At 32.5% G+C, this 24,370-nt stretch overlaps 11 protein-coding genes across 11 annotated transcripts; 9 read left to right on the top strand and 2 right to left on the bottom strand.

Moving 5' to 3' along the window:
• Nucleotides 1–67: 67 nt before the first annotated feature.
• PPL_06975 (uncharacterized protein) lies at nt 68–1,204 on the top strand (the record flags this gene model as incomplete). Its single annotated transcript, XM_020577825.1, has 2 exons — nt 68–83; nt 360–1,204. 2 exons carry the CDS (start codon nt 68–70, stop codon nt 1,202–1,204), a joined length of 861 nt encoding a protein of 286 aa, XP_020432273.1.
• A 200-nt stretch (nt 1,205–1,404) lies between these two features.
• Nucleotides 1,405–1,983, bottom strand: pfdn4 (prefoldin beta-like domain containing protein; the record flags this gene model as incomplete). Its single annotated transcript, XM_020577824.1, has 3 exons — nt 1,405–1,668; nt 1,776–1,895; nt 1,966–1,983. 3 exons carry the CDS (start codon nt 1,981–1,983, stop codon nt 1,405–1,407), a joined length of 402 nt encoding a protein of 133 aa, XP_020432272.1.
• A 243-nt stretch (nt 1,984–2,226) lies between these two features.
• On the top strand, nt 2,227–5,504 carry cog3 (oligomeric Golgi complex component; the record flags this gene model as incomplete). The annotated part of the gene is made up of 9 exons (XM_020577823.1): nt 2,227–2,427; nt 2,531–2,938; nt 3,017–3,184; nt 3,274–3,752; nt 3,840–4,329; nt 4,404–4,536; nt 4,608–4,732; nt 4,819–4,996; nt 5,092–5,504. The coding sequence occupies 9 exons, from the start codon at nt 2,227–2,229 to the stop codon at nt 5,502–5,504; spliced, it is 2,595 nt and encodes an 864-aa protein (XP_020432271.1).
• Nucleotides 5,505–5,843: 339 nt separating this feature from the next.
• On the top strand, nt 5,844–8,709 carry PPL_06972 (uncharacterized protein; the record flags this gene model as incomplete). The annotated part of the gene is made up of 3 exons (XM_020577822.1): nt 5,844–5,997; nt 6,096–6,220; nt 6,286–8,709. 3 exons carry the CDS (start codon nt 5,844–5,846, stop codon nt 8,707–8,709), a joined length of 2,703 nt encoding a protein of 900 aa, XP_020432270.1.
• A 449-nt stretch (nt 8,710–9,158) lies between these two features.
• PPL_06971 (uncharacterized protein) lies at nt 9,159–10,681 on the top strand (the record flags this gene model as incomplete). Its single annotated transcript, XM_020577821.1, has 3 exons — nt 9,159–9,185; nt 9,257–9,395; nt 9,480–10,681. The coding sequence occupies 3 exons, from the start codon at nt 9,159–9,161 to the stop codon at nt 10,679–10,681; spliced, it is 1,368 nt and encodes a 455-aa protein (XP_020432269.1).
• Nucleotides 10,682–12,867: 2,186 nt separating this feature from the next.
• On the top strand, nt 12,868–17,397 carry PPL_06970 (calponin domain-containing protein; the record flags this gene model as incomplete). The annotated part of the gene is made up of 2 exons (XM_020577820.1): nt 12,868–13,958; nt 14,031–17,397. The coding sequence occupies 2 exons, from the start codon at nt 12,868–12,870 to the stop codon at nt 17,395–17,397; spliced, it is 4,458 nt and encodes a 1,485-aa protein (XP_020432268.1).
• A 128-nt stretch (nt 17,398–17,525) lies between these two features.
• On the bottom strand, nt 17,526–18,365 carry cchl (cytochrome c heme-lyase; the record flags this gene model as incomplete). Its single annotated transcript, XM_020577819.1, has 3 exons — nt 17,526–17,871; nt 17,925–18,095; nt 18,211–18,365. 3 exons carry the CDS (start codon nt 18,363–18,365, stop codon nt 17,526–17,528), a joined length of 672 nt encoding a protein of 223 aa, XP_020432267.1.
• Nucleotides 18,366–19,423: 1,058 nt separating this feature from the next.
• PPL_06968 (uncharacterized protein) lies at nt 19,424–20,376 on the top strand (the record flags this gene model as incomplete). The annotated part of the gene is made up of 3 exons (XM_020577818.1): nt 19,424–19,773; nt 19,862–19,969; nt 20,034–20,376. The coding sequence occupies 3 exons, from the start codon at nt 19,424–19,426 to the stop codon at nt 20,374–20,376; spliced, it is 801 nt and encodes a 266-aa protein (XP_020432266.1).
• Nucleotides 20,377–20,653: 277 nt separating this feature from the next.
• PPL_06967 (methionyl-trna synthetase beta subunit) lies at nt 20,654–21,265 on the top strand (the record flags this gene model as incomplete). The annotated part of the gene is made up of 1 exon (XM_020577817.1): nt 20,654–21,265. One exon carries the CDS (start codon nt 20,654–20,656, stop codon nt 21,263–21,265), a length of 612 nt encoding a protein of 203 aa, XP_020432265.1.
• Nucleotides 21,266–21,803: 538 nt separating this feature from the next.
• On the top strand, nt 21,804–22,330 carry PPL_06966 (OsmC family protein; the record flags this gene model as incomplete). The annotated part of the gene is made up of 2 exons (XM_020577816.1): nt 21,804–21,927; nt 22,017–22,330. The coding sequence occupies 2 exons, from the start codon at nt 21,804–21,806 to the stop codon at nt 22,328–22,330; spliced, it is 438 nt and encodes a 145-aa protein (XP_020432264.1).
• A 115-nt stretch (nt 22,331–22,445) lies between these two features.
• On the top strand, nt 22,446–24,283 carry PPL_06965 (SET domain-containing histone-lysine N-methyltransferase; the record flags this gene model as incomplete). The annotated part of the gene is made up of 5 exons (XM_020577815.1): nt 22,446–22,452; nt 22,788–22,924; nt 23,004–23,339; nt 23,441–24,067; nt 24,137–24,283. The coding sequence occupies 5 exons, from the start codon at nt 22,446–22,448 to the stop codon at nt 24,281–24,283; spliced, it is 1,254 nt and encodes a 417-aa protein (XP_020432263.1).
• Between the last annotated feature and the right edge of the window lie 87 nt (nt 24,284–24,370).

Raw genomic sequence — 24,370 nt, 5'->3', positions numbered from 1 at the left:
TTGGTGTGGGACATTATTCATTAGAAATTTAAAAAATATAAACAATGAATTTAATAACTTTTATAAAATGAATGAGTTGAAGAGTTAAATTAACACCTATTCAATAGACTTGTTATTCTTGATTGTAAATAATCCAAGTTAATTTGTATCTTTTAATAGCTCTTTAAATTTCACAATGGCAGATAAATAGTTAGTAATGATGTCTCACAAACAGTTCAAACAACAAAGCAACCAAATGTTGTCAATCGTATTAGAGGGTGGCCAAATAAAATTCGATATTTGAGAGAAGTATATATATTGTATAATATTGTTATTACTCTAAAATTAACAAATAAATCATTACATTTTAGATTGATTAGTTCCAGAAGGAGGAGTTGATCTCAAAAGAAGATTTAGAGATGATAAAGACCTGGTCGAAGTGAAATCTAGAATTTGGTTTCGGAATGGAAGAGCGTGGATATTCGAAGTTCCTTCCAGTGAAATTGAATTCTCATCTAATCTACTCACTTGTCTCATTCTACAACATTATATACCAAACCAAGATTTGTTGATGTTACATGGAAGTAGTACTACGATTCTTCAAGAAGGTCGTGCTTGTGCTGAACCGTACCAAGGTTTAAGTCCACCTCGACCCAAGGTTCCAAATCACTTCTCAGGGAATGGACACGGAGCACCATACCCAACGATGGTAATAGAAGCCGCTAAATCTCAATCACTTGCAGTTTTGCATCGTAAGTGTCTCGACTATTTCCTGGACAGAGCAGTTGCTGGAGTGGTTACCGTCGAAAGTACTATCAGGGTTGCAATCAAGATATATCCAAGAGATAACGCTAATTTTGCAATAGTTATTTTATACTATCGGAATGGTGCACCCGCCAATCCAGTGAGGATCATCTCTTGTGGAACTACTCATTTGGATTCGGTCAACGCTGTCCCACATGTCAACGCGATATCTCCACCTGGCTACAGCTGTGAAGGTGTAATGTCTCCATTAGATCCTCCTCCGTTCGTTCCTGTCAATCCCGCCAATCCTCTCAATCTTCAAAATCCATGCAATAAATTGGGGATTCCACTGTATCAACTACAGATTCCTACAGCTGAGCTATTCAATGGTGCCGTTATCCCACTGGATGTCGTTCTACCATCTATTTGCACTGTAGACCTGCATTCCATTCAACAAACTGCTAACAATAAACTTTATTGACGACGAAAAGAGATCGCAATTCCGAAAGTAGTTGGTCGTTCATAAATAAAAATAGGTGTAAATTTAATTTTAGAATTTAAGTTTAATGTAACCATCTTTTACTATGTATCAATCTATCTATCTATCTATTTAAATAAAAGTTTTAAATTCGATCGAAATGTGTATTGTTATTACTATTATTTATTGTTGTCTGTTTGTTTTTATTCTTCTAAATTAATAGATGATTTAAATCTACCGTATAATAGTACTTTCAATTCTTTATGAGCTTCAGCTATTGATTCGAGTTCAGCATTTATCTTTTCAATGTCAGATTCCAATGAGTTTATATATTTCTCTAATAGTTCTTCTGTTTCTTCTTTTGGTGTTTCCATGTATGCCTCACCCATGAGGTATTTGTATTTAATATCTTCATCCTCTGCTAAAAATATGTCGTCTTGAGCGTCTCTTGCTTTTTCTAAATCTTCCTATAATAAATAATTCATTCACATTAAACAAAACAAGATTATTGTTGTTAATACATTTCTATAACTATATTTATTATAATATATTATAGTAGATATATAATATTTACCTCTAAATATTTCTTTTGTTTCAACAATTCGTGCTTTCTATTATTTAAACGACCGAATGTATTAATCATCTTTTGATCTTCATGAGTGACAGAGGTTTCAACCTCATCTTGTTTATCCAACTATTAATTTAATCAAGGTATTTCAAGTAAATATATCAATCTTAATACAATTGTAGTTATTTCAACAAACCATTATCTTTGATGCCATTTTCTTGTCTAATAGATATCGTATCAAGATTAAACTAGTAAGAGTAATAATATGATTCGCGCTTTATCCTTGAACACAATTTTGCAAAACTTTGTTTTTTTTTTCATTTCAGTAAAGCAACATTTTTTTTTTGAACAGGTCAACCAAGAATCTTTTAATTAAATTGTTTGAAGATCTACTTATTAATAATATATATTAAATAACTTATATATATTATTATATGTATTAATAACAATCATAACAATGTCAACACCTATATTAAGTGGACATACTCGATCATCATCAGGTTCATCTCCAAATACAACAGCAACAACAGCCAATAGCAATACAAGTCATTTCGATGTTTCACAATGGGAGAAAAAGAGTAAATTATCAATCGACCAAACATTACTATTAAATAATCTACAGACATTCATTATATCAGAGCGTCCACTACCTCAAAAAGTAATATATAATCTCAAAAATTTAAATTGATATTTTCAGAATGAACATCTTTGTTTACTAACATAAATTCCTATATGCATTGTGATGATAATAGTTAAAACAGCAACAAGAATTGTTAGAACAAAAAAGGTTAAAAGAAGCAGCAGAAGAATCAGAACAACAAGAGAAACAGCAGCAACAACAACAACAAGCGAATGAATCATCGTTGGAAAGTGAAAGTGGTACCACTACTGGCAGTTTGAAGAGTACAACACAACTACCAGATAAAGCAATAGATAGTTTAGCAGATTTCTATGATTGGTTGAAGCTGATTGAGAAAACATCGACACATCTACATCAATATGAATGGTTCTTAGAGACTATAGTAAGCTATGGACAAGGTACTGATGAACTACAAGCACAAGTACAAGATTGTGAAACACTTATCAACAGTATTCAAACCGATTATTTCACACTCACCAAGAAGACATCTCAACTACATGACTCTTGTGAGAAATTCTTTAAAGAAGAAGTAAGTACTTATAAATAATTTGTGAATAATATTCATTTAATTATTAATTAAACTAATATCCTTTTAATGAAATCTTAGCTAAGATTAAGATATATTGTACATACTATACATGAAAAATTGAGATATTACTTGGAGTTGGATCAAAGTACAAAGAAATTCAATAGTTCAAGCTTTACAGTTACCGATCCAAACTTTATGTCTAGTTTAGAGACACTGGAGGATTGTATACAATTCATGAAAAAGAATGTAAATATTGATATTATCATTGATAATATATTTATTTGATCTCGGAAATAATTGGAATATTAATATAATTGTGTTTGTTTGGTTGATAGGTTAATTTCCAAGGTACATCTAAATATGTTTTACAATATACTTTATTATTCCAAAGAGCGTTGGGATTGATTAAGGATTATATATCGGCGTCGTTCAAGATCATAACGAAAGAGATTCTCACATCGATGAAGGATATCGACAGTGATTTCCAGATATCGAATATCAAGTTTCGTGCATTCGCACCAAAACTGCGACCGCTTTGTTTGGAGTTGGAGAAGCGTGCAGTTGGTCAATACGTATCATACATAAGAGATTGTCATTCGATTTACTTTAAGAATCGGAAGCTGATCCTCACACCAATCATCACACTGAAGCTACAGGAACTCACTAAATCACTCTATGACACCACACCCGGAAACACCAACAACGCCAACGTTCCATCGCTCGTTCAGAATCTATGTATCTACATGGTGCAGATATTCGAAAATGAATATCAAATCTATATCGATTTCTTTGATAAACAAACTGCTAACTTTAAGTATGTAACAACAACAATAATAATAATATCATATAACTACTACTATTTGTTGTGGAAAAAACAAACTAACATATATGTGTATTGTAGTGAATTGTTAGATGAATATGCACAACAGTTGTATGATACAGTTAGACCGGTGTATATACATATTCATTCGTTTGAGGAATTGTGTAACTTGGCACATCTGATAAGGAATGAGATATTGGATGATATCATTGAGCAATCGACGCGATATTGTAACGGTCTCAGACTGGCGGTGCAGCGAATGCTACAAGATATTCAAGAGAGACTGTTGTTTTTAATTCAAACATTCATTCGCGATGAAATTAGAACGTTTAGTCCATCGCCGGCAGACATTGACTATCCCAATCACATAACGAAGCTGTCGGCATCGGGTGAAGCCTCACCAAAGTCAATGTACTCTCTGTGGTATCCAACACTAGAAAAGACACTGACATGCCTATCGAAACTCTATCTGGTAGTCGATACCAAGATCTTCGAAGGTCTGGCACAAGAAGCTGTTGAAGCATGTACATATACACTCATAAAAGCAAGTTCATTAATTGCAACAAAACAAGTAAGTTTAAGTAACAATTATAATCTAACTAGCTACTAACTAACTTACTAACTATCTATCTAAATTTATAATAGGATAATCCATTTGCAATAACCGATTCTCAACTATTTCTAATTAAATACTTTATAGTATTACGTGAACAGATTACACCATTCGATATTAACTTTGTAATCATTGAAAAGATTGTAGATTTTCCAAATTTAAAGCGTATGTTTAATTAATTAATAATGTTATACAATTATATTGCTTATAATTATTAATTCTATATCTATCAATAGATGCACTCTCTACAATGTATAATTATGGTTCTTTATTTGCACTTTCTACAAATAATCCAATATACAATGTAATTGCCTCTGCTGCAAACCCAAGAGTTACAAATACCAGTATAGATTCTAAAAAAGTATGACAACAACAATTGTTACTTTATAATATACCAATGAATTATTAAACACTTTAATTGACTGACTGTATTATTATTATTATTAGGATTTAGAAAAAGAATTGAAATTGGTAATTGAATCATTTATTCTTTCAACATCAAACTATACGATCGATCCACTCTTGACCATCCTAACAAAGATTTCAGTCTATCTTAATCAATCAAGTAGAGATAACTCTAATGTTGTTAATAGTTCTTTATCTCAACAACCTTTTGCTGAACCAAGTATGTATTAATATATAAATGTGTATTAATTTTTTAATTTATATTAACTTTTGCAAATTAATTATTATTATTATTATTATAATTATTATTACAAGTGAGAATCAATGAAACTATTAAAGAAGTTGTAAAAAGAATAGAGACATATTTACCAGAGATCATCGCCAGAATGAAAGTATATCTATCGAATATGACACAGAATCTTTTGATGAAGCCGATTCGTACGAATATTGCTGATGGTTTCGACCAGATCAATCAGTATGCCAAGCGATACTACAATGAAGAACAAATTAAATCAATGCAATTGTTGTCCTCTGAAGATTTAAAAACACTACTCGACAAGGTAATACCAATTCAACTGTCAATCAAGACATCGACAAGCGGCAGTAATATCAATTCATCATCGTCGTCATCATTATCACGTTCCTCATCAACATCTTCATTGACCAATGCCCCAACCACTCCACCATTGTCAATCCCTGTTGTTGACGAACCATTACCACATCAATAAAATACTAATTAAAATAAAAACAAATTATTTTTGTTTTTCACAAGTTTTGTCGCACACACCACACAACAACCAAACAAAAAAACAAAACTATCTAGTTTTTATGATAATTCCATTTAAGTAGAAAATACCACACGGTCTGAAAAATTTTTTACAATAATTTTGTATTTTTTCAATGATTTATTTTTTTTTATATTAATTAACCCACCAGTTTATTTTTTCTTGATCAGTTTGATTTCTTGTTTATTAATTACTATTTTTTTTGCATTTTATTTGTTTTAGCATTTTTATATATATGTGTATTGTTTTGTTTTAGATTTCTAGTAGAAATAAATATAAATAATGAGTATTTTACAAAAGATTAAGAATACTATTTCTGGTGGACCATCGAAATCCGATGTCAATTTCGAGAATACCAGAAAGGAATTCAAATATGTTTCGGAATATGTATTTGCCATTCACACATCTTTGCAGAAGCGTGTCAAAAACTTGAAAAGTAATTAATTCAACAAAACATTTTATAAAAACAAAAAAAGAGTTGTCAACAAAGCAAGAGTATATTAATATAGATTCCAATTATTTATTTCTTTTTAGAAACTTTCTTACATATTGATTGTGTTGGTAAAACAATTACAAAGTATTACCACAATGATCATCCACTTGCTGCAAATTGTATTGAAACCAATAAATTGATTGAAAATTCATTTAATAATTGGAATGTATGTAGTTATAAATATTTATTAAAAAAGAGTAAATTAACCTAAAATAATAATAATTGAATCAGGATTCAAATCAACAAAATTATGAAACAATCGGTAGAACTGTTGCAAGAATTAAATCGATAAAGGATTCGATTTCTACACGTGACCAATATCTTATGGATCTGGAGAATTCCGATTCCAAACTTAAATCGCTGCGTGAGAAGCCACCAAAGGATCCATCAAAGTTGCCCGCCGAAGAGAACAATAACAAATTGAAGAAGCAATCTTACCAACAAAAGAACACCAGCGTTATGCAAGAGATATTCCAATTCTTTGAGGAGAAGAACGATATTTTCGATTTGCCATTGATGCAAATTCAAGAGTCACTCTCTAATCTCTTCCAAAACATTCATAACAATCTCTTTGAGTGTTCCGAAGTACTCCAGAAACCACCACCCAAAAACAATCCAGTCTCTAACTATATGTCTGGTATCCAAACAAACTCAACTCTTGAAGTTGATGACTATTCACCACCACCTTCTTCCTCTTCCTATGGCAACAATGCATATCAACCAAATTCAACACCAATGCAATCTCCTGGAAACGCTCAACCAACTCCATCACAAAAGAGAATATCTCCCCCACCTCAACAACCACCACAGCAACAACAACAACAACAACAATTAATGTCACCACCAACTCTCTCAGGACCACCTGTTGATCTTGTCAAACCATATGAACCATTCACCAAAAAGAAACTATTGGTTCATAACGAAGTATTATTCCCAGGACATCAATCGCCAGCACCACCACAGCAACAGACATATAACCAAGCTCCATCACCAACACAACCACAACCTGTAACACTAAAGTCGGCACCCAAGAGTAATAGTTTCAATAACTCTGTGACATCTTCTCAGCAATCATTCCAACAACAACCAGCACAACCACAATCTGTTCCACTAAAGGCTGCACCCAAGAGCAATAGTTTCAACAATTCAACTCCTCAGCCAGCATTACATACTCCAATCGCACCGAATCCCAACACTAATCAGGTTGCAAAGAGTGGAAGTTATCTTAAATCAAACCCAAATTCTCAACCACCTGTACAATCAAATTCATCAGCACCACCTCCAGTACAACAACAACAATCAGGTGGTGTATTACCATCACAAATCAATAAGAATGCAATTAAACCAATCTCTATGGGAATTGTTACAAAGCCTGCTGCATCACAACAACAACCACCAGTTCAACAACAACAACAACAATCTCAACCTAGTATGCCACCAGCCAGTAGACCAAAGAGTGTAATTCAACAACAACCACCACCACAGTTACAAAGACAACCATCAGTTCCACAACAACCAACAGCCACTAAACCATCAGTTAATCTAAATTCTCTTGCTGCTTCAGGTAGCAGATCCAACAGCAAATCCAACTTGTTGCCATCCGCCAACTTTGCGAAACACCGTGAACTCTTTGGACCACACAAAAAATTCAAACTCAATCCAACATTCACTCGTTCGGTCATTGGAACCTTTGATTTCAGCTATGTAGCACCAAACTTACAACCCGATAATTGGTCTGTCATCATGCCAGCACCACCAACCTCTATGAATCAAAATGTTCGTAGTTCCGGTCTCGAGATCTATGATTTCAATAACAATTGGTTGACCAATGGTGAACTGCTCACTACCGACTACCATTATGTATTCCGTGCACTCGTTCCAGCGAGTGTGATGCCACAACATGATACCGGTCGACTTCGTGGTCGTTTCATTATCGAAGCGGATCTCTATCGTATCGACATGGTCGAGACTGACCAATGGGATAGCAGCGTCGAACCTCTCTCACCTGAGGAATTCAACTTTTACACTAGACCTTCCAAGTCTTACACTCTAGACGATCCAATCTTTAATGATTTCATCAATAAGAATAATCTATTCATCCAAGCACCTCAATCGAATGGCGCCTCAAACGAACCAGCAGAAACACCGCTATGTTTTGCCTATCGTGTTAACCTTTTCATCAATGAGAACTTCAAGTATAACTATGAGGAAATCGGATGGAAACCAATTGTCACTACCACTCAGATTGGTAAGGGTGATTGCGGATGTCTGACAATGTTGTACAACGCAATATTGAGACGTTCTGGCATTCCAGCGAGATCGGTCATTGGACGTGGTGGTAACTTTTCGACACCAGAGGGAATCGAAACGCACTGTAAGTCAGAGGTGTGGATTGACAACATCGGATGGATGCCAGTCGATGTCACATGGAATCTACATCTCAAGGATTCACTAGTAACCAAGTACTTTGGTAATGATTGCGGTGAACTCATTGTATTCCACATGGATGAAATTTGTAACATCGAAACTGGTGTATCAACATTCATTCATGAGAGTGCACATATAATGCAAAGCCCACTCTTCTATGCATCTGGAAGTGGTAATTTCGAAGGTGTTAAGAAAAATGATCAATGGACTGTTAAACCAATCAAATAATCTCTTTATTAATTTATTTCTAAAAATCAAAATAAATATTTATACTTTTGTAATTTTAAAATAGTTGATTGTTAATTAAATCTTGGTTGTTTTTATTATAAATAAGAAAAAAAAAGGGATAGAATTCAAAAATATTTGGATTGTTAAAAAATTTATTTAAAGATTATAATATATTCGAAGTGACTGTTAAAGTACATTAAAGTGTTATATTACATTTTTGTGTGTTCCCAATTTCAACGGAATAAATTGCAATTAAAATAATTTTACATTTTTTTATATTTTGGTTTTTTTTTTGTTTGAAATGACCTCTATGTAACCTTGTTTAGGCAATTGAATTTTCATTTTTTTTTTTATGATTCATAATTTTTAATAATACCAATTTGTTGTAAAGAGAGAAAATTACTTTAAATATTATTTAATTTACTATTTGTAGTTTAGTTGTACAAAAAATGTCTTTTGCAAATTTTACAAATAAAGTAAGCTAGCTAATTTTTAAAATAACATGACTTTAGTTTTATTTAACTATATATTAATAATATTACTTTAGATGAGGAGAGCTCTTGGTGGTGGTCCGAATAGAGACACTGATCAATCGTTCGAACAAGCTAGAAAGGAATTCAAACATGAATCGGATCATGTAAACTCGATTTTCGAAGCATTGAAGAAACGTGATAAAAATTTAGCCAGTAACTATTTTATTGACTCAAACATTATATATGTTTAACATTCTTTCTAATATTCAAAATCAATTACTTAATTGCTTAATTTAGAGTTATTTTTGGATCCAGAGAGTTTAAATAAAAAGTTAACTAAACATTTGCCTGATGATCATCCATTGCATCAGTACAGTCATCAGATTGGTGCACAAATTGAGAATGTCTACAACGATTGGATCGATAGCAACAAGCAATACAATGAGAGTGTCAATCGATGCATGAATATGATCAAGAGTATTCGCGACTCTATCACTGCACGTGACAACCTGTTGTTGTCGGTGGAGCAATCCGACCAGCGTATCAAACAGCTTCGCGAGAAGACATCCGCTGATTTCAATAAGCTCAATGCCGAGGAACAGACAAACCGTGCAAAGAAACAAGCATATCTCACCAAGAACTACAATACTCTGCTGGATATTCATCGATTCTTTGAGGAGAAGATCACGCTGTTTGACGATTCACTGATGCGTATTCAACACTCACAGACTGCACTCTTCCAGAGTTTGTATCAAGCATTCGCGAGTTGCGACGGACAGCTTGCACGTCCACCACCCGCCATCAATCCAATCACCGTACTACTACCGGACGGTCCACCAAACACCGAGGACATTCAAGCCGGACCAGAAGGTTCCATAAAGAGTGGAGCTGTCAGTCCACAGAATGGCGGTGGTGGCGGAGGACAACCACAGCGTCCAGCCAGATTAAACAACAATTTATACAACAACAATGCACATCGTCCATCTCCACCACCACCTCCATCCGCACCAACAGGTCCATCTTCATACAATTCACCGCAACCATACCAACCACAACCATCACCTCCACAACAACAGTATCAACCACCACAGCAACAATATCAACCTCCACAACAACAATACCAACCTCCACAACAACAATACCAACCACCACAGCAACAATATCAACCACCACAACAACAATACCAACCACCACAACAACAGTACCAACAACCACCACCACCACCAAGACCACTCTCTCTCAAGAATGTTCCATCCTCGATTCACGATATAGATATTGATAGTTCGCACCATCAACAGATGTACCCGACTCCCTCTCAATATGGTGCACCAACTTCACCACCTTCACATGCAGTAAATCAATATCAGCCACCAGCAAGACCATCACCACCAGCACAATATAAACCACCAGTACCATATCAACCACCACAGCCAGCTGCAAATAATCAATATCAACCTCCACAACCATTCACAGGTCAGAGACCACCATTCAAAAAATAAATAACTTGTTTTAATACCTATGTACAACTTTAATGGGCCTTTTTATCATTTAATAAAATACATAATAAACAAATGGGCAAAGAAAAATAAAAATGAACAAAAATATATAGGTCCAAAACCTTGATTTTGAATCATTATTTTTATGTTATTTTCAATATAAGAATATTCATTACATTAATTTAATTCGAAATATTGAGAAAGGAGTAATATTATATAATGGCTAAAGATTTAAAATTGTGAAAGAGATTCTTTCAATTTAAAAAAGAATTAGATTGAGGGTTATGACCCCACTCAGGTAATTATTCCTTAATAAATGTTAAAAAGAAGAATGTAGGTGAACAAGTTCTTTCATATTTTTTCTTGATTTTTTGCAAATTGTATCATATTTGAATACTTCATTTCCATTGTTGCCTTGGCGAAATCTTACATTAATTAAATATAATAAATTCCTTTTAATTTTATTTTTCAGATATATCTTTTGATTGTTTCTTTTTTTTTTTTTTGAATGTCCAATGAAAAAATAAATTAAAAATAAAAATAAGCGATTTTTTTGATTTGAAAAAAAAAAAAAAACTTTTTTAGATTTAGATTTGCAGGGAAAAAAAACACACATTTTTTGCTCAAAGGTGCACCTTTTCATACAAAATAATTTGATGTACAAAATTATCACAAACTTTGAAAAAAAGATATTTTTAAATTTGTTGAGTGTATCGATTGTTTTTGATTGATTTTTATTTTAATCAATACCTTACCTTTTTATTAATATTTATTACAAATATATAACATATTTACCATCGATTCTCTAATAATATTCATAATAGTTGTAATATGTAAGTTTATTTACCATTTAAATAAAGTATTAAAAAAACAACGCACATAATCTACTATATCGATATTTAGCGTGAATAATACATTATAAATTGTATAAATAGAATATTAAAGCTAAACTCCTTATTATATCTTTATAATATATCATATTGTTTTTATTGTGGTTTATTTAATTGTGATTTATAGATAGTTTTTTTTTTTTTTTTTCACACACTTTAATTCAAATGATAGGTGTGTGGATATTTACAATTGTTTGTCATTTTAAATTTTAAAAGATGAATGGTTTAAACAACCCTATAATTATACGCACCTTATTTAAATATCTGTCTGTTTTTTTGGATAGATGTGGGTGTTGGTTGTTTTTTTCTCCAACAACAAGCAAGAATTAAAAAAAACTATTAAAAAAAAAATCAAACAATAATTATATTGTTTTTTTAATTTATATCATTTTATCTTATATACTATTCTATAAAACATCACCTGCAGCAAATATTACTTTTATTAGTAAAGATATAATTTAATAGATATTTACCAATTTACATGATGGTGTACATTTTTTGATATTTTCAACAACAGCATACACATAGATAGATACAACCTATTATACACATCATTAGTAGTAGTAGTAGTAGTAGTAGTGGCATTAGTAACAACACAACAACGTAAGTGAAGTGCCAATAATAGTTAATTTTAGAGATCATATAAGTGAATACATGTTATCATAATTATTATTATTATTAGTTGTTGTTGTTGTTTTTTTTTATTTTTTTATTGGTGGAAAATATTATGATGTTGTCAAATTTGGAAGTGCATTACGGATTGACCAACACACATGTGATCAATTAAATTAAATTATTTCAGAGTCCAATCTAATCGGAAAGAGCAATATTAGTAAACTTTTATCTTTTTTAATCCAATATTCTCAATTTACTCATAATTCAACCAACCACATGTCCCCATTATAAGATGAATGATGATGATGATAATGATAATACTGATTGAAGAGTACGCATCTTCTATCTCTATATGTACATCAATTGTGGATACCCAACCTCAATATCCACATCATCATCATTATTATTAAAACATTATATATAAACAATAATATACAAAATATTACAACTGCAGTATTTGACATCCCAAAAGCATTTTTTCATTTAAATAAATTAAAACAACAAACAAACAAACAAACATTTGTATTAAATATAAATATAAAATATATTATTTGTATCAATTTCCAATTCACTCGTGTATACATACATATTCACTTTTAATTTATTTAATAGTTTAAAACAACAATCTTTTATTTATTTATCTAAAAATATAATAATAATATCTAAAAAAAACTGTAAAAAAAAATGATGTATAAATCACCATTTACTAATTCTTCTTATTCCAATGAAAAACAACAACAACAACAACAATCAAATGAACAAATTAAAAAATCTAATCAACATAATCATGACAATAACAATAGTATTGGTTTCAGTAGTGGAAATTCATTGGTCCAAAAAAGTAAATCTTATAGTCCCAACCAGTTTAATAGCGGCAACAACAATCAATCACTAGGCTATAATAGTATCAGATCATCCAATAGTTTTGGTGGTGCACTCAGTAATTATTCAACTCCAACTCCAACCAACAACAATCAGAGTATTAATAATAATCATAATATTATCAACAGTAATTACAATACCAACAACAACAACAATCAGAGTATTTCAAAGAAGACATCTCTGACAAACGGATATTATAATAACGATAGTATCAGGAGTAACACCAGTATCAACAGTGTAGATAGTAACAATAACAATTGTTCAAAAAGATATTCCAAACAATTTCAATTGACAAAACAATTATTTATTGAACAATATTGTCAAGATACATCAACAACAACAACTTCATCTTCATCATCATCACCATTGACAACAAAGAATCTACAACAACATCAACTATCATATCAACAACAAACAACAGCAACAGCATCAACAACAGCAACCACAAACAAATCAAATAGAAATTCAACACAATTTGTTCTTCCACAACAATTCCTAACTAAAGAAGAACAAGAGTTACTTGAGGAATTACAATATTACGAATACAACAATTTTTACGATCACTACACAGATATTGACGGTGCAGAAGAGTACTACGGCGAATTAGAAGAAGACGACGAAGAAGACGGATACCGAGAAGAAGTAGACCAAGAAGACGAAGAAGATATGGATGCAATTGAAGTACCCAAGGTTGCAAAGAAAGATGTTGCATTGATCAATGCTAACGCTGAAGAGGGTAGTGTTCACACATTCTCGGAGGAAGAGAAAGTAGCCTACTCTAAATTCATCTCTGAAAGACTTGGTGATCAACAAACCACTCTTTCAGCATATATTCCAATTGATCCATCATCAAATATGTTATTTACAGCTTGTAATGATGGTGTATTATTAAAGTAAGTTTTTGAAAACAAAACAACAATATATATTTATTAATAATCTAATTATTATTCAATGAATTTATTCAGTAAATTGATGGAATCATTATTCCCAAATCAAGTTGATCTAAAAGGATTGGTTATCAAGTTAAAGATGAATCCATTCGAACAGATCGGTAATCAAAATATAGTTATCAAGAATGCAACAAAAGTTGGTTGTATCATTGTGAATATTGGTGCACAAGATCTTGTCAATGCCACTCCATACTTGGTGTTGGGTATCATTTGGCAAATTATCAAAGCCGGTCTCTTGGCAATGGTAAATCAGAATGCCAACGATGAAATCCTTGACATCCTCTTTGAGGAGCAAGAGGAAGATCAACAAATCAAAGAAGGTGAAGATCACAAGACCAAAGAGAAGGAGGAACACTCTGCCGAGCAGATTCTCTTGCGTTGGGTCAACTATCACTTGGAAAAGGCTGGATGTGAACGTAGAATTACCAATTTCAGTGAGGATGTTCAAGATTCAATTATCTATGCCAACTTGTTTGCTCAGTTGGTACCAATTGAATTTTCAACATTGGTTGAACGTGCTCAAAACGAATCGAATCTCTTTGTTAGAGCTGAATTCATTACGAATGCATGTGACAAGCTGGGTGTTAAATGTTTCTTGACTCCATCGGACATTGCTCTTGGACATCCAAAGTTGAATCTTGCACTTGTTGCTTCACTTTTCAACTCTGAAGCTGCCATTGCTGACATGCGTCAGACATTGGAGTTGGAGAGAGCTGACCGTGAACGTTTGGAGCGTGAACGTGTAGAGCGTGATCGTGCGGAGCGTGAACGTAAGGAGCAAGAGAGAGCAGAGCGTGAGCGTTTGGAGAAAGAAAGATTGGAACGTGAGGCAATTGAGCGTGAGCGTGTTGAACGTGAGCGTTTGGAGAGAGAGCGTGAAGATATGGAGAGAGCCGAGCGTGAAAAGGTAGAGCGTGAACGTCTTGAGAAGGAGCGCATGGAGCGTGAGTTGGCGGAGCGCGAGCGTATGGAGAGAGAGCGTGAAGAACGCGAGCGTATGGAAAAAGAGATTGCTGAACGTGAGCGTATGGAGCGTGAGAAAAGTGATCGCGAGGCAAACGAACAAGAACGTCTTGAGAATCTCAAGGAATATCGTATTGCCACCAGAATTCAAAAGACTCTTGCTGAATCACCATCGACCTTTGAGAATATGGGTAAGCTTGTTGGAGATATCACCGAGCTCAAGAGAAATCTCGTTGGTGAGATCCGTAACACTCGTAATCTTCAAACCGAGCTAAGAAGACTGACCAAATCGATCGATCGTGTCTTGGAGAACAAGAAAGAAGGAAAGAAACTCAAGAAGTTGAAAAAGAAGATCAAGCCAGTCAAGGGTGTTGCCAACGGTTTGAATCCAATCAAGATGCGTAACTACCAGAGTTTGTTCTACTACATCCAAAACCAACCACATGTCATGGGTAAGATTTTGTATCTTCTCAGTAGCAGCCAGATCTCCAAGACCAGTCAGAGTTTGTTGCTCTCACTCTACCCCTATGAAGTATCGCCAAGAGAAGAAGATCTCTTCTTGAAATCATTGTCATTCGCCTTGGAATATCAAATCTCTTCGTCCGGCAGCTTGACAGAGTTCATGGCATCGGAATCAGTTCCATTGAACTTGCTCTTTGACTACTTTAGAAAGAAGGGATTGAAGTATCTTCAAGAAGTAATCACACCAGGCATTCTTAGAATTTTGAATCAACCAGATTTAGATCTCAACTTTGATCCAGTCTGGATCCACAAGCAACTTCAACGTGACAAGGAGTTGAAGGAGGGAAAGAAGTCCGATCGTTCAGCCAAGACATTCGATCAATGTCTTGGAGATCCCCAAGTCGCTTCACTACATCAATCGCGTATCTCGCAACTCTTGGAGTTTGGAGCTGACTTCCTCGATCGCATTGTCAAATCGCTCGATCAAATTCCAGTGCAACTTCGTTTCCTCTGTCGTGAGATCTCCGAGAAGGCGGTTTGTAGTTTTGCAAAGAAGTCCGGTGAACACGATCATCAGGTAACCTACTACTTTTTGATCTACAGATTCATTACATCGATTATTGCATCACCAGATCTATTGAATGAATTGGTACTTCTCTCACATCCATTGATTGCACAACAGGCACGTATGAATCTTTCGCTTGTTTCCAGATTGTTGCAATCGGCATTCTCCAACAGAGCTTGGTTGCATCCATATGCAACTCCCAAGATTGCAGCTTGGATTGAGTCACAAAAGGATGTGGCCAACAAATTCTTAGAGTCAGTTACCAACGTTCCAGATCTTGATGAACTCATTCACTACACAGAGTACAACCAAGTTATGGCTGAGAACAACATTAGTTTCTGTACTGTCGTTAATGTCTCAGAAGTGATTTGGTTACACGAAACCATTCTCGACTTTTACTATGATTTGGTTGATGTTGGTACTCTCTCTTACGATCCAAAGACACTGAATGAAATCGCCAAGAAGAACTACTCGATGTCCGAGAAGCGTAGATATCAAATCGGTTCACCCAAACAACATGTCAGTGGTCGTACCGATGCATGGTGGTTGCAATCGTTGTTGGATCAACTGGAATCACCGATTCTCTTGCCAGAACAAGGTGACCGTTCCATTCAACTTACCTTTATCAATAACCATGAAAATGAAACAGTGATGCCACCCGACTTGTTCAAGGAAGCAAAGATCTGGATGATTGAAATCCTCTCAAAGACACCTCCACCCAAGAAGGATGTCAACTCGATTAGGATCCTACTCGACGCCATTCAATTCTGTAAAACCGGTAATAACACCGCTGAGAATATGACACTGATTGCCAAGTGTGACCAGTTGATCGAACGACTAAAGTCGTTCCGTCAGGAGTTGGTCAGCAGTGAACCCGAGGTCTACGATATCTTCTTGTTGGAGGTAGAAAAGGAATTGCAATCGGTCTTGAGAAAGAATAAATTGATGAGATCGGAACTCGATCGTCTCTACAACCTCCTCAAGAAGGTCAGAATCGAAACAACGCCACTCGAGAATCTCGTTAAATTCCAAAACGAACAACTCTCCAAAGCCATTGCAAAGAAGGAGCTTCGTAAGCAACAGTCCAACACCGACTCCAAGGAGAAGCCAATCAAACAAATCCTCTCGGATCTCGTCAAGAAGGGTATGGTTCTGCACTGCGACCTACCGGAATCATCTCACAGCAAGACCAACGTCTACATTAAGCAACTGGGAGGTGGTATCTTTGAGATCGAAGCGAAATTCGGACTCATTTCCAAGACGGTCACTCTCGAGTTGGATCAACTCTTGGAGTACAGTAAGAATCACATTGAAGAGTATCCATTAGAAGGTATTACACTACATGTCAATATGACAATTCATATGTTAATGAAATTATTTAATTTATCTTAAAAAATAATAATAATTAAAAAAAGAAAAAGAAGAAAATAGAAATAAAAATTATTTATTAATTAAAAAAATAACTAACTATAAATATATATATGTTTATATTAAAATAGTAGAAGAGTAGATTGTTGTTTTTATTTGAATAAATTATTAAATCTTGATTTTAAAGTGCTGAGATCATCGATTGCAGGTCTCACATCTAAATAGATTCCAATTGGTTTGTTGGTCTCTGGATCAACCTTTCCTTCATAAAAATCGATAACATATCTAACTTGCTTTCCACATCTATCGACAGTCCAATCATGACGATCGAATGGCAGCTTATAACCTATAAAATTTAAGAATCTTGCTTTTGGACTGAAATCCTTTGCTCTTCCTCTAAATTTAACTAATTTTACATCACAACATTCACTTTTTATCGTTTGTTGTCGTCGTTGTTGTTGTTGTTGTTGTTGTTGTTCGACAAACAATATTAATAAACTGATTGATTTCATTCTCTGAGATCTTAAGATGGTCATTAGTTTGTTACATACTCTTTAAATTCATTTTCCCATTCCATTACATGTTCCCAACACTTTTCATTTACTGTATTATGTATAGCGATGACGACTTTCATATCTTCTTCGTTTGGTTCGTAGTTCTTTCTCTTCATTGCATTGAAAAACATTTGTTGTGAAGGATATTGCCAATTTTCTTTCTCTGTTCTAAAAGTGTCAATAAAAGCAAAAGACAATCTGTATGTTAGCACGTTATCTAATGATCGATCAGTAGTAGATCAACATTCAGTAGCAGCATAGCATATTGATTGGGGTAGGTTACCTTGGAATCGAAGATGTTACACGATCGGTTTCCAACGGTAGTTTTTGATCGGGATGTGGTTTTTGATTCGGTCTATACATGTTATTGGTTGGGTTGATATCGTGTGCAACAGGGCATCCTCCTGCTAATGCATTTTGTTTTGTCTGATCATCCATTATAATCTACTACTCCCAATATATATAATGTAAACTTAAAAACAAGTTATTTGAAAAGACGATTTGATATGAATTCAGAATCGACCATTTTTTGCATTTGTGTTTTTGAATTAAGAAAACAAAAAAATCAAAAAAACTTTTTTTTTTTTTTTTTATTAACCTATTTCAATTTCAGACGAACAGATAATTATGATTATTTCACTTCAAACTTAAAGGTTTAGTTCTTTAATATTTATCAGTAAACTTAACGATATCGGTCATAGTTTTCAATACAACCATATCACACACGATTGATCATAAAAGTGGTTTTTATGGTTACCAGTATGTGTGTTGTGTGTGTGTGTGTGTGTGTTGTATAAATGATTAAAAAAATTATATATATTTATTTTTTGTTGTGGGAATCATATAGAACTTGTTTTGTTACTGATGGGTGGTAGGTATTCATACGGATAGTACATTCATGTGTTTGTTTAAAAAAAAAACAAACAAACAAACAAAACAACAAAGTATTTATAAATAAAGAATGGTGAATTTGATTATTATTTTTGTTTACAACAAACAACACCACCACACCATATATATATTCTAATAGTTAACCAAAATTGATTATCAAAAAAATAATATTTTTAATAAAATATTAACATCCAAAAAATAATATTTAATTTATTGTATAATACCAATATTAAAAGTTTAACTTAATAGTTGAAACTATCAATCAATCAATCAATCAATCCAATCCAAAATAATACAATACAATCCACAACCAATTTAATAAATTATTAAATAAATAAATAAATAATAGTATTAGTAATAATAATATTATAGATAATAATAGTTTTTTTACACATATCAATAATATATTTCTTTTTTTTTGATCAATATTTTTAGTAAAAATAATAATTTCATTGTAAATTTATTTGTTTAAATTTCAATACATATAGTTTATATTTTTAGATATTATTTATTTATAGTTATAATTTTTGTTTTTGTTCAAAAAGAATAGATGTTATTTCTAAAACAACCATTATTATATTGGATAGTTAAAATATAATTTAATTATGAAAAAGTTTCAATACAATATAATACTTTTGGTGATGGGTTTGGTAGTGGTATCTAGTAGTAGTAATTATTTCGTAGAGGGTAGCGATTGGTTCATTCACCAATATCTGCCTGGACTTCAAATGGTGTCACCCGACGATTCAAGTGTAATTAGATATCTGGCGTTTCCAGAGTTACTATTTGATTTCAATTCACCAATTCTTGGATCTCATATGTTGTGTACCAACAACAGACCAAGCCATCACCTACTGGACTTGAGTTTTAGTCCTGGAAATGTACATAAATATTTATTCGATTGTAACATTACAAATCCATTTTTATTATCACGATTTTTTTTAAACGATTTACAGTATGTAATAATAGATCAATGATGTTTATTATAATATATTAATGGAATGAAAATACTAATTATTAAATTGATCTATCTATAAAACTAGTTTACGATTAGATTGGAAAACAAGAGATGAATGTCAATGTTTGTTTCCAAAAACCAATGATACTGATTTGATCACTGGTATTATATTAACAGTGTCAGTAACACCTTTGTAAGTAACTATTTATAAGAACAACATCAAACAAAAGCAACAATATTAATAAAGTTATATTTAGAGGATTCGCAAACGTATATTATTCAATAGATTCATGTACAGCTGAATATGTATTTGGAGAGAAAGCACCAGTTGAAGGTGATACATTTACTCAGCTTATAGTGTTGGATGGCGGACCGCTATTCATGACCGGTACAGTTTACTTGTTTATTGGAATGGCGGTGTTTTGTATACTGGTTGCTTCGTGTATCATTGGTATACTAAGATCCATCTACTACCACAGTGCAAAGTCCGAACACCTAAGCATCGAGCTAACTTCAATGAGTTTAGAATTAGTCACAGAGTTGAATGAAGAAGAGAGACAAAAAGATTTCCTGGCTAAAATTGATGACCTTCTAAAATAAATTAATATATATTTAGAACAAAAAACAAACAGGAATAACTTTTTTGGAATGCAATTCCATTCAATCAATTAATAATGACGTACATCTGATTTTTCATAAACAATTTTTTTGATTTTTTGATTTGTTTTTCAGGTAAAAAACGGAATCAGCCTAAGAATCCCGTTGAATCTTGTGCACGAAACATTACAAAATTCAAATTCAAATTTAAATTTTTAAATTTACAATAACTACAATCTTTACTTATATACCTGTTAGTTAATTATCTCTTATATATAAAATGAATAGTAGCAATATGTTAAAGAATACAATTAGTTTAATCAGTAGATCTACAACAACATTGAACAAAGCAAGTTGTTATAATGGTGCTTTGATGCCAGTGAGATTCGCCAGTTGCTGCGGAGGAAAATCTACTCTTCCACCAGTTGCTGCAGGTGAAATTACTTTGGACGACTTTTTCAAATTGGATCTCAGAGTTGCCAAAGTAGTGCAAGCCGAACATGTTGAAGGTGCTAAAAAGTTGATCAAATTGACATTGGATATTGGACCAAAGAAGAAACCAGTGGTCACCGCTCAACAAACAGGTGAACAATCAACTGAAAACGCAACATCATCAACAACAAATGAATCGACTACTCCTGCTGCTACTACTACTACACAAACAGAAGAAATCGTTGAACGTGATATTAGAACAGTATTCAGTGGTATTAAACAACACTATCAACCAGAACAACTACAAGGAAAGAATGTTATTATGGTTGCAAACTTGGCACCAAAGAAAACCAAATTCGGTGTCTCTGAGGGTATGGTATTGTTTGCAAGCGACGATGAATCAAAACAAGTGTTGGCTTTAAATTGTGACAATGCTCAAGCTGGTTTCAGAGTTTTATAATACTTTTTTAAAAAAAAAGAAAAAAATAAAAATAAATATTTATGTAATTTAAATAACTGTTGTTGTTTTGATTATTTTCATTTTCTCAAAGAAACATTGAAAAACACACATATACACACACATACAATTCAAATATATATATTGTTATTTATAACATGTTTAATATTTTCTATTAATATTATAGTATAGTTTATAATTATAATGACAACAAAAAGAATAAAAGCAATACATAAAGGAAGTTGTAATGGTGATAATGTCTATGTATTAATAGATGCGGATATTCCTACAAAATATAGAGCTAAAATAGAATCACAGAATTTAAACGATATTATAATAAAGATTGAGAAAGTGAATGAAACAAAGAGAAGATCTTGAACTTAAAAGATAGCGAGCAGTGATTTAATTTAATTTGGTTTTTTTTATTTTTTTTTATTTTGCAAAATATTTTCTTTTAGTGTAAGTTCAATCAAATCAGTTTGTTTTTTTTTTCATTCTTTATTCATTAATTAATTAATTAGTTTATCAATCAAGTTTAAAAATGATCAGAAGATTTGCTACTGCTTTGTGGAAGGGAAGTTTGAAGGAAGGTGGAGGTGTTGTTTCAACACAATCAAAGGTTATCAATAATTTGGCATATGGTGTTCCATCTAGATTCGGTGAAGGTAAGTTAATATGATTCAAATTACTATTATTATTATTATTACAAGGTGACTACAAAGCTAATAATAAATATTATATTATTACTGTTTAGGTGTTGTTGAAAATAATACAAACCCAGAGGAATTGATTGCTGCTGCACATGCCGGTTGCTATTCAATGGCGTTGTCCGCTCAATTGGGAACTGTTAATTTGGTACCAAAATCAATCAATACCACCGCTACATTGGAGATGATCAAGGAAGATGCTGGTTGGACTATCAAGCAAATCAACTTGAAGTGTGTTGCCAACGTACCAGGTGCTTCCAAAGACCTCTTCTTGGAGAAAGCCAAACAAGCCAAAGAAGGTTGTCCAGTATCAAAGGTACTCAAATGTCAAATCTCACTCGATGCCTCACTTGAGAATTAATTAAGTTAATCAATTACTCAATGTTATATAAATTAAACAATCAATTATTACAACAAATAATAATAATCTTCGGATTTCATGAATTTTGTTTTATAAAGGCAATGCAATGATAAATATGAATGGTATTTGTAATATAATTAAATTTTAAATTACTCTTTTTATATTTACCAATAATTATGAATTTTATTTCAATAGAGAATGATACTTGTTGTTACTTTTTATCTATTGTTTGTTAAAAATTAAAAGGATTCGCTTAATCAATAATTGGAATATCATAAATCGATTGAAATTAAAGTTGATCATTGTTACCTGCTTATTAATAAATAAATAAAAATATCTAGAAGAATTTCATAGTTTTTTAGTTTTTTTTTTTAAAGTTTTTTTTCTATTTATATTATGTATTTGTATAAAAATGTATTACTAGTAGTTTTGGTTGTATGTTTATCATCATTGATAGATTCAACCAATGTTATAGATGATCTTGTTACTTTCAAACAATGGATGGACGATGAAGGTATCTATTTGAATCCATCACTCGATATTGTAAAGCTTGAAGATTATGGTAGATCTATTATAGCAAATACTTTAATTAAAGTAAATAAAAATTAATACAACTGTTTTTATTTTAAATTAAATTATTAATAATCGTTTGTTTTTGATAAACAATTGATAGGAAGGTGATGTATTGATAAGAGTACCAAGAAATGTAATGATGTCACGTACAGGTATTGAATTACATATCCCAAAAGAGATAAGATCGATCATTGATTCCAATAGAGATGACATTGGTAGTACCGATGGTCAAGCAGTCTACTTGATGTATTCATTACTCAATAAAGACTCCTATTGGCATCAATACACATCGATTCTACCAAAGCAGTTTACAACCTCCATTTACTTTGATCAAGATGAAATGAAGGAACTACAACTTTCGAAACTAAGATATTTCACCGAATCAAGATTATCTGGTATTGAAAGACATTATAATGTTATTTTTAAGAAACTATCTGTAAGTATAGTATAGTTAGTTTATAAACAAACCAAAAACATAGTAGTTACATTATAAACAAACAAACTAATATATATAGTTAACTATTTGAATTATAATAGTCATTAAATGATGAGTTCAAAAAGAAAGAGTATACTTTTGAATTGTTTAAATGGGCATTGAGTTGTATTTGGTCACGTGCATTCAGTTTGAGTAGTGACGACGGTGGTATGGTGCCATTGGCAGATATGTTCAATGCAATCGAAAAGGCAAAGTCAAAGGTAAGACCGGATTCAAGAGCAGATCAATTGATATACTATGCGTCGAAGGATATTGAAAGAGGTGAGCAGGTATTCACACCGTATGGCGTGTACAAAACGATTGGCAACGCTCAGATGTTGATGGATTATGGATTTGCATTTGACGATCCATCCGAAGGTGACACCATTCAACTGACTCTCGATAACTTTAGCGATGACGAGCTTTATATAGATACGAAAATCGATCTATTGGAACAATTGGATATTGTACGTGAATTCAATCTCAAACGAAATCAACTACCTCAGGAGCTTCTCATTTACGCAAGAGTAAAGAATTTAAAGGAGAATGAACTACAATTGGCTAAAGAACACTATCGTAACGATGACAACCGAAACAAACCAGTCAGTCGAAGAAACGAAAAGACAGCACTTCGATACCTTAGTAATTATCTCTCAAGATATCTCGACTCTTATGAAACAACATTATCTGTAAGTTAATAAAAAGTTTAATAAAAAGAAGTACTACTAATATTAATTATTAAAATATAAAAAAAATAGGATGACTTGGAATTATTAGAGAAAAACAAAGAAAAAAAGATAACATTATCCTATAACATGTTGAATATCATAAGAATCAGAAAAGGTGAAAAAGAAATATTGAAACAATTAATTGATTCATTCGACAAAATTAGAGAGCATCTTTAATATAAAGTTTGTTTTGTCGGGAAAATTAATAATTAATTTAAAAATAAAAAACATGTGACACGTGTTCAGAAAAAGCCAAATTTGCAT

The sequence above is a fragment of the Heterostelium album genome (assembly GCF_000004825.1).
Source record: "Heterostelium album PN500 unplaced genomic scaffold PPL_scaffold6, whole genome shotgun sequence".
Lineage (NCBI taxonomy): Eukaryota > Evosea > Eumycetozoa > Acytosteliales > Acytosteliaceae > Heterostelium > Heterostelium album.
The sequence above is the reverse complement of the archived record's forward strand: the minus strand, read 5'-3'. Positions and strand labels throughout refer to the sequence as shown.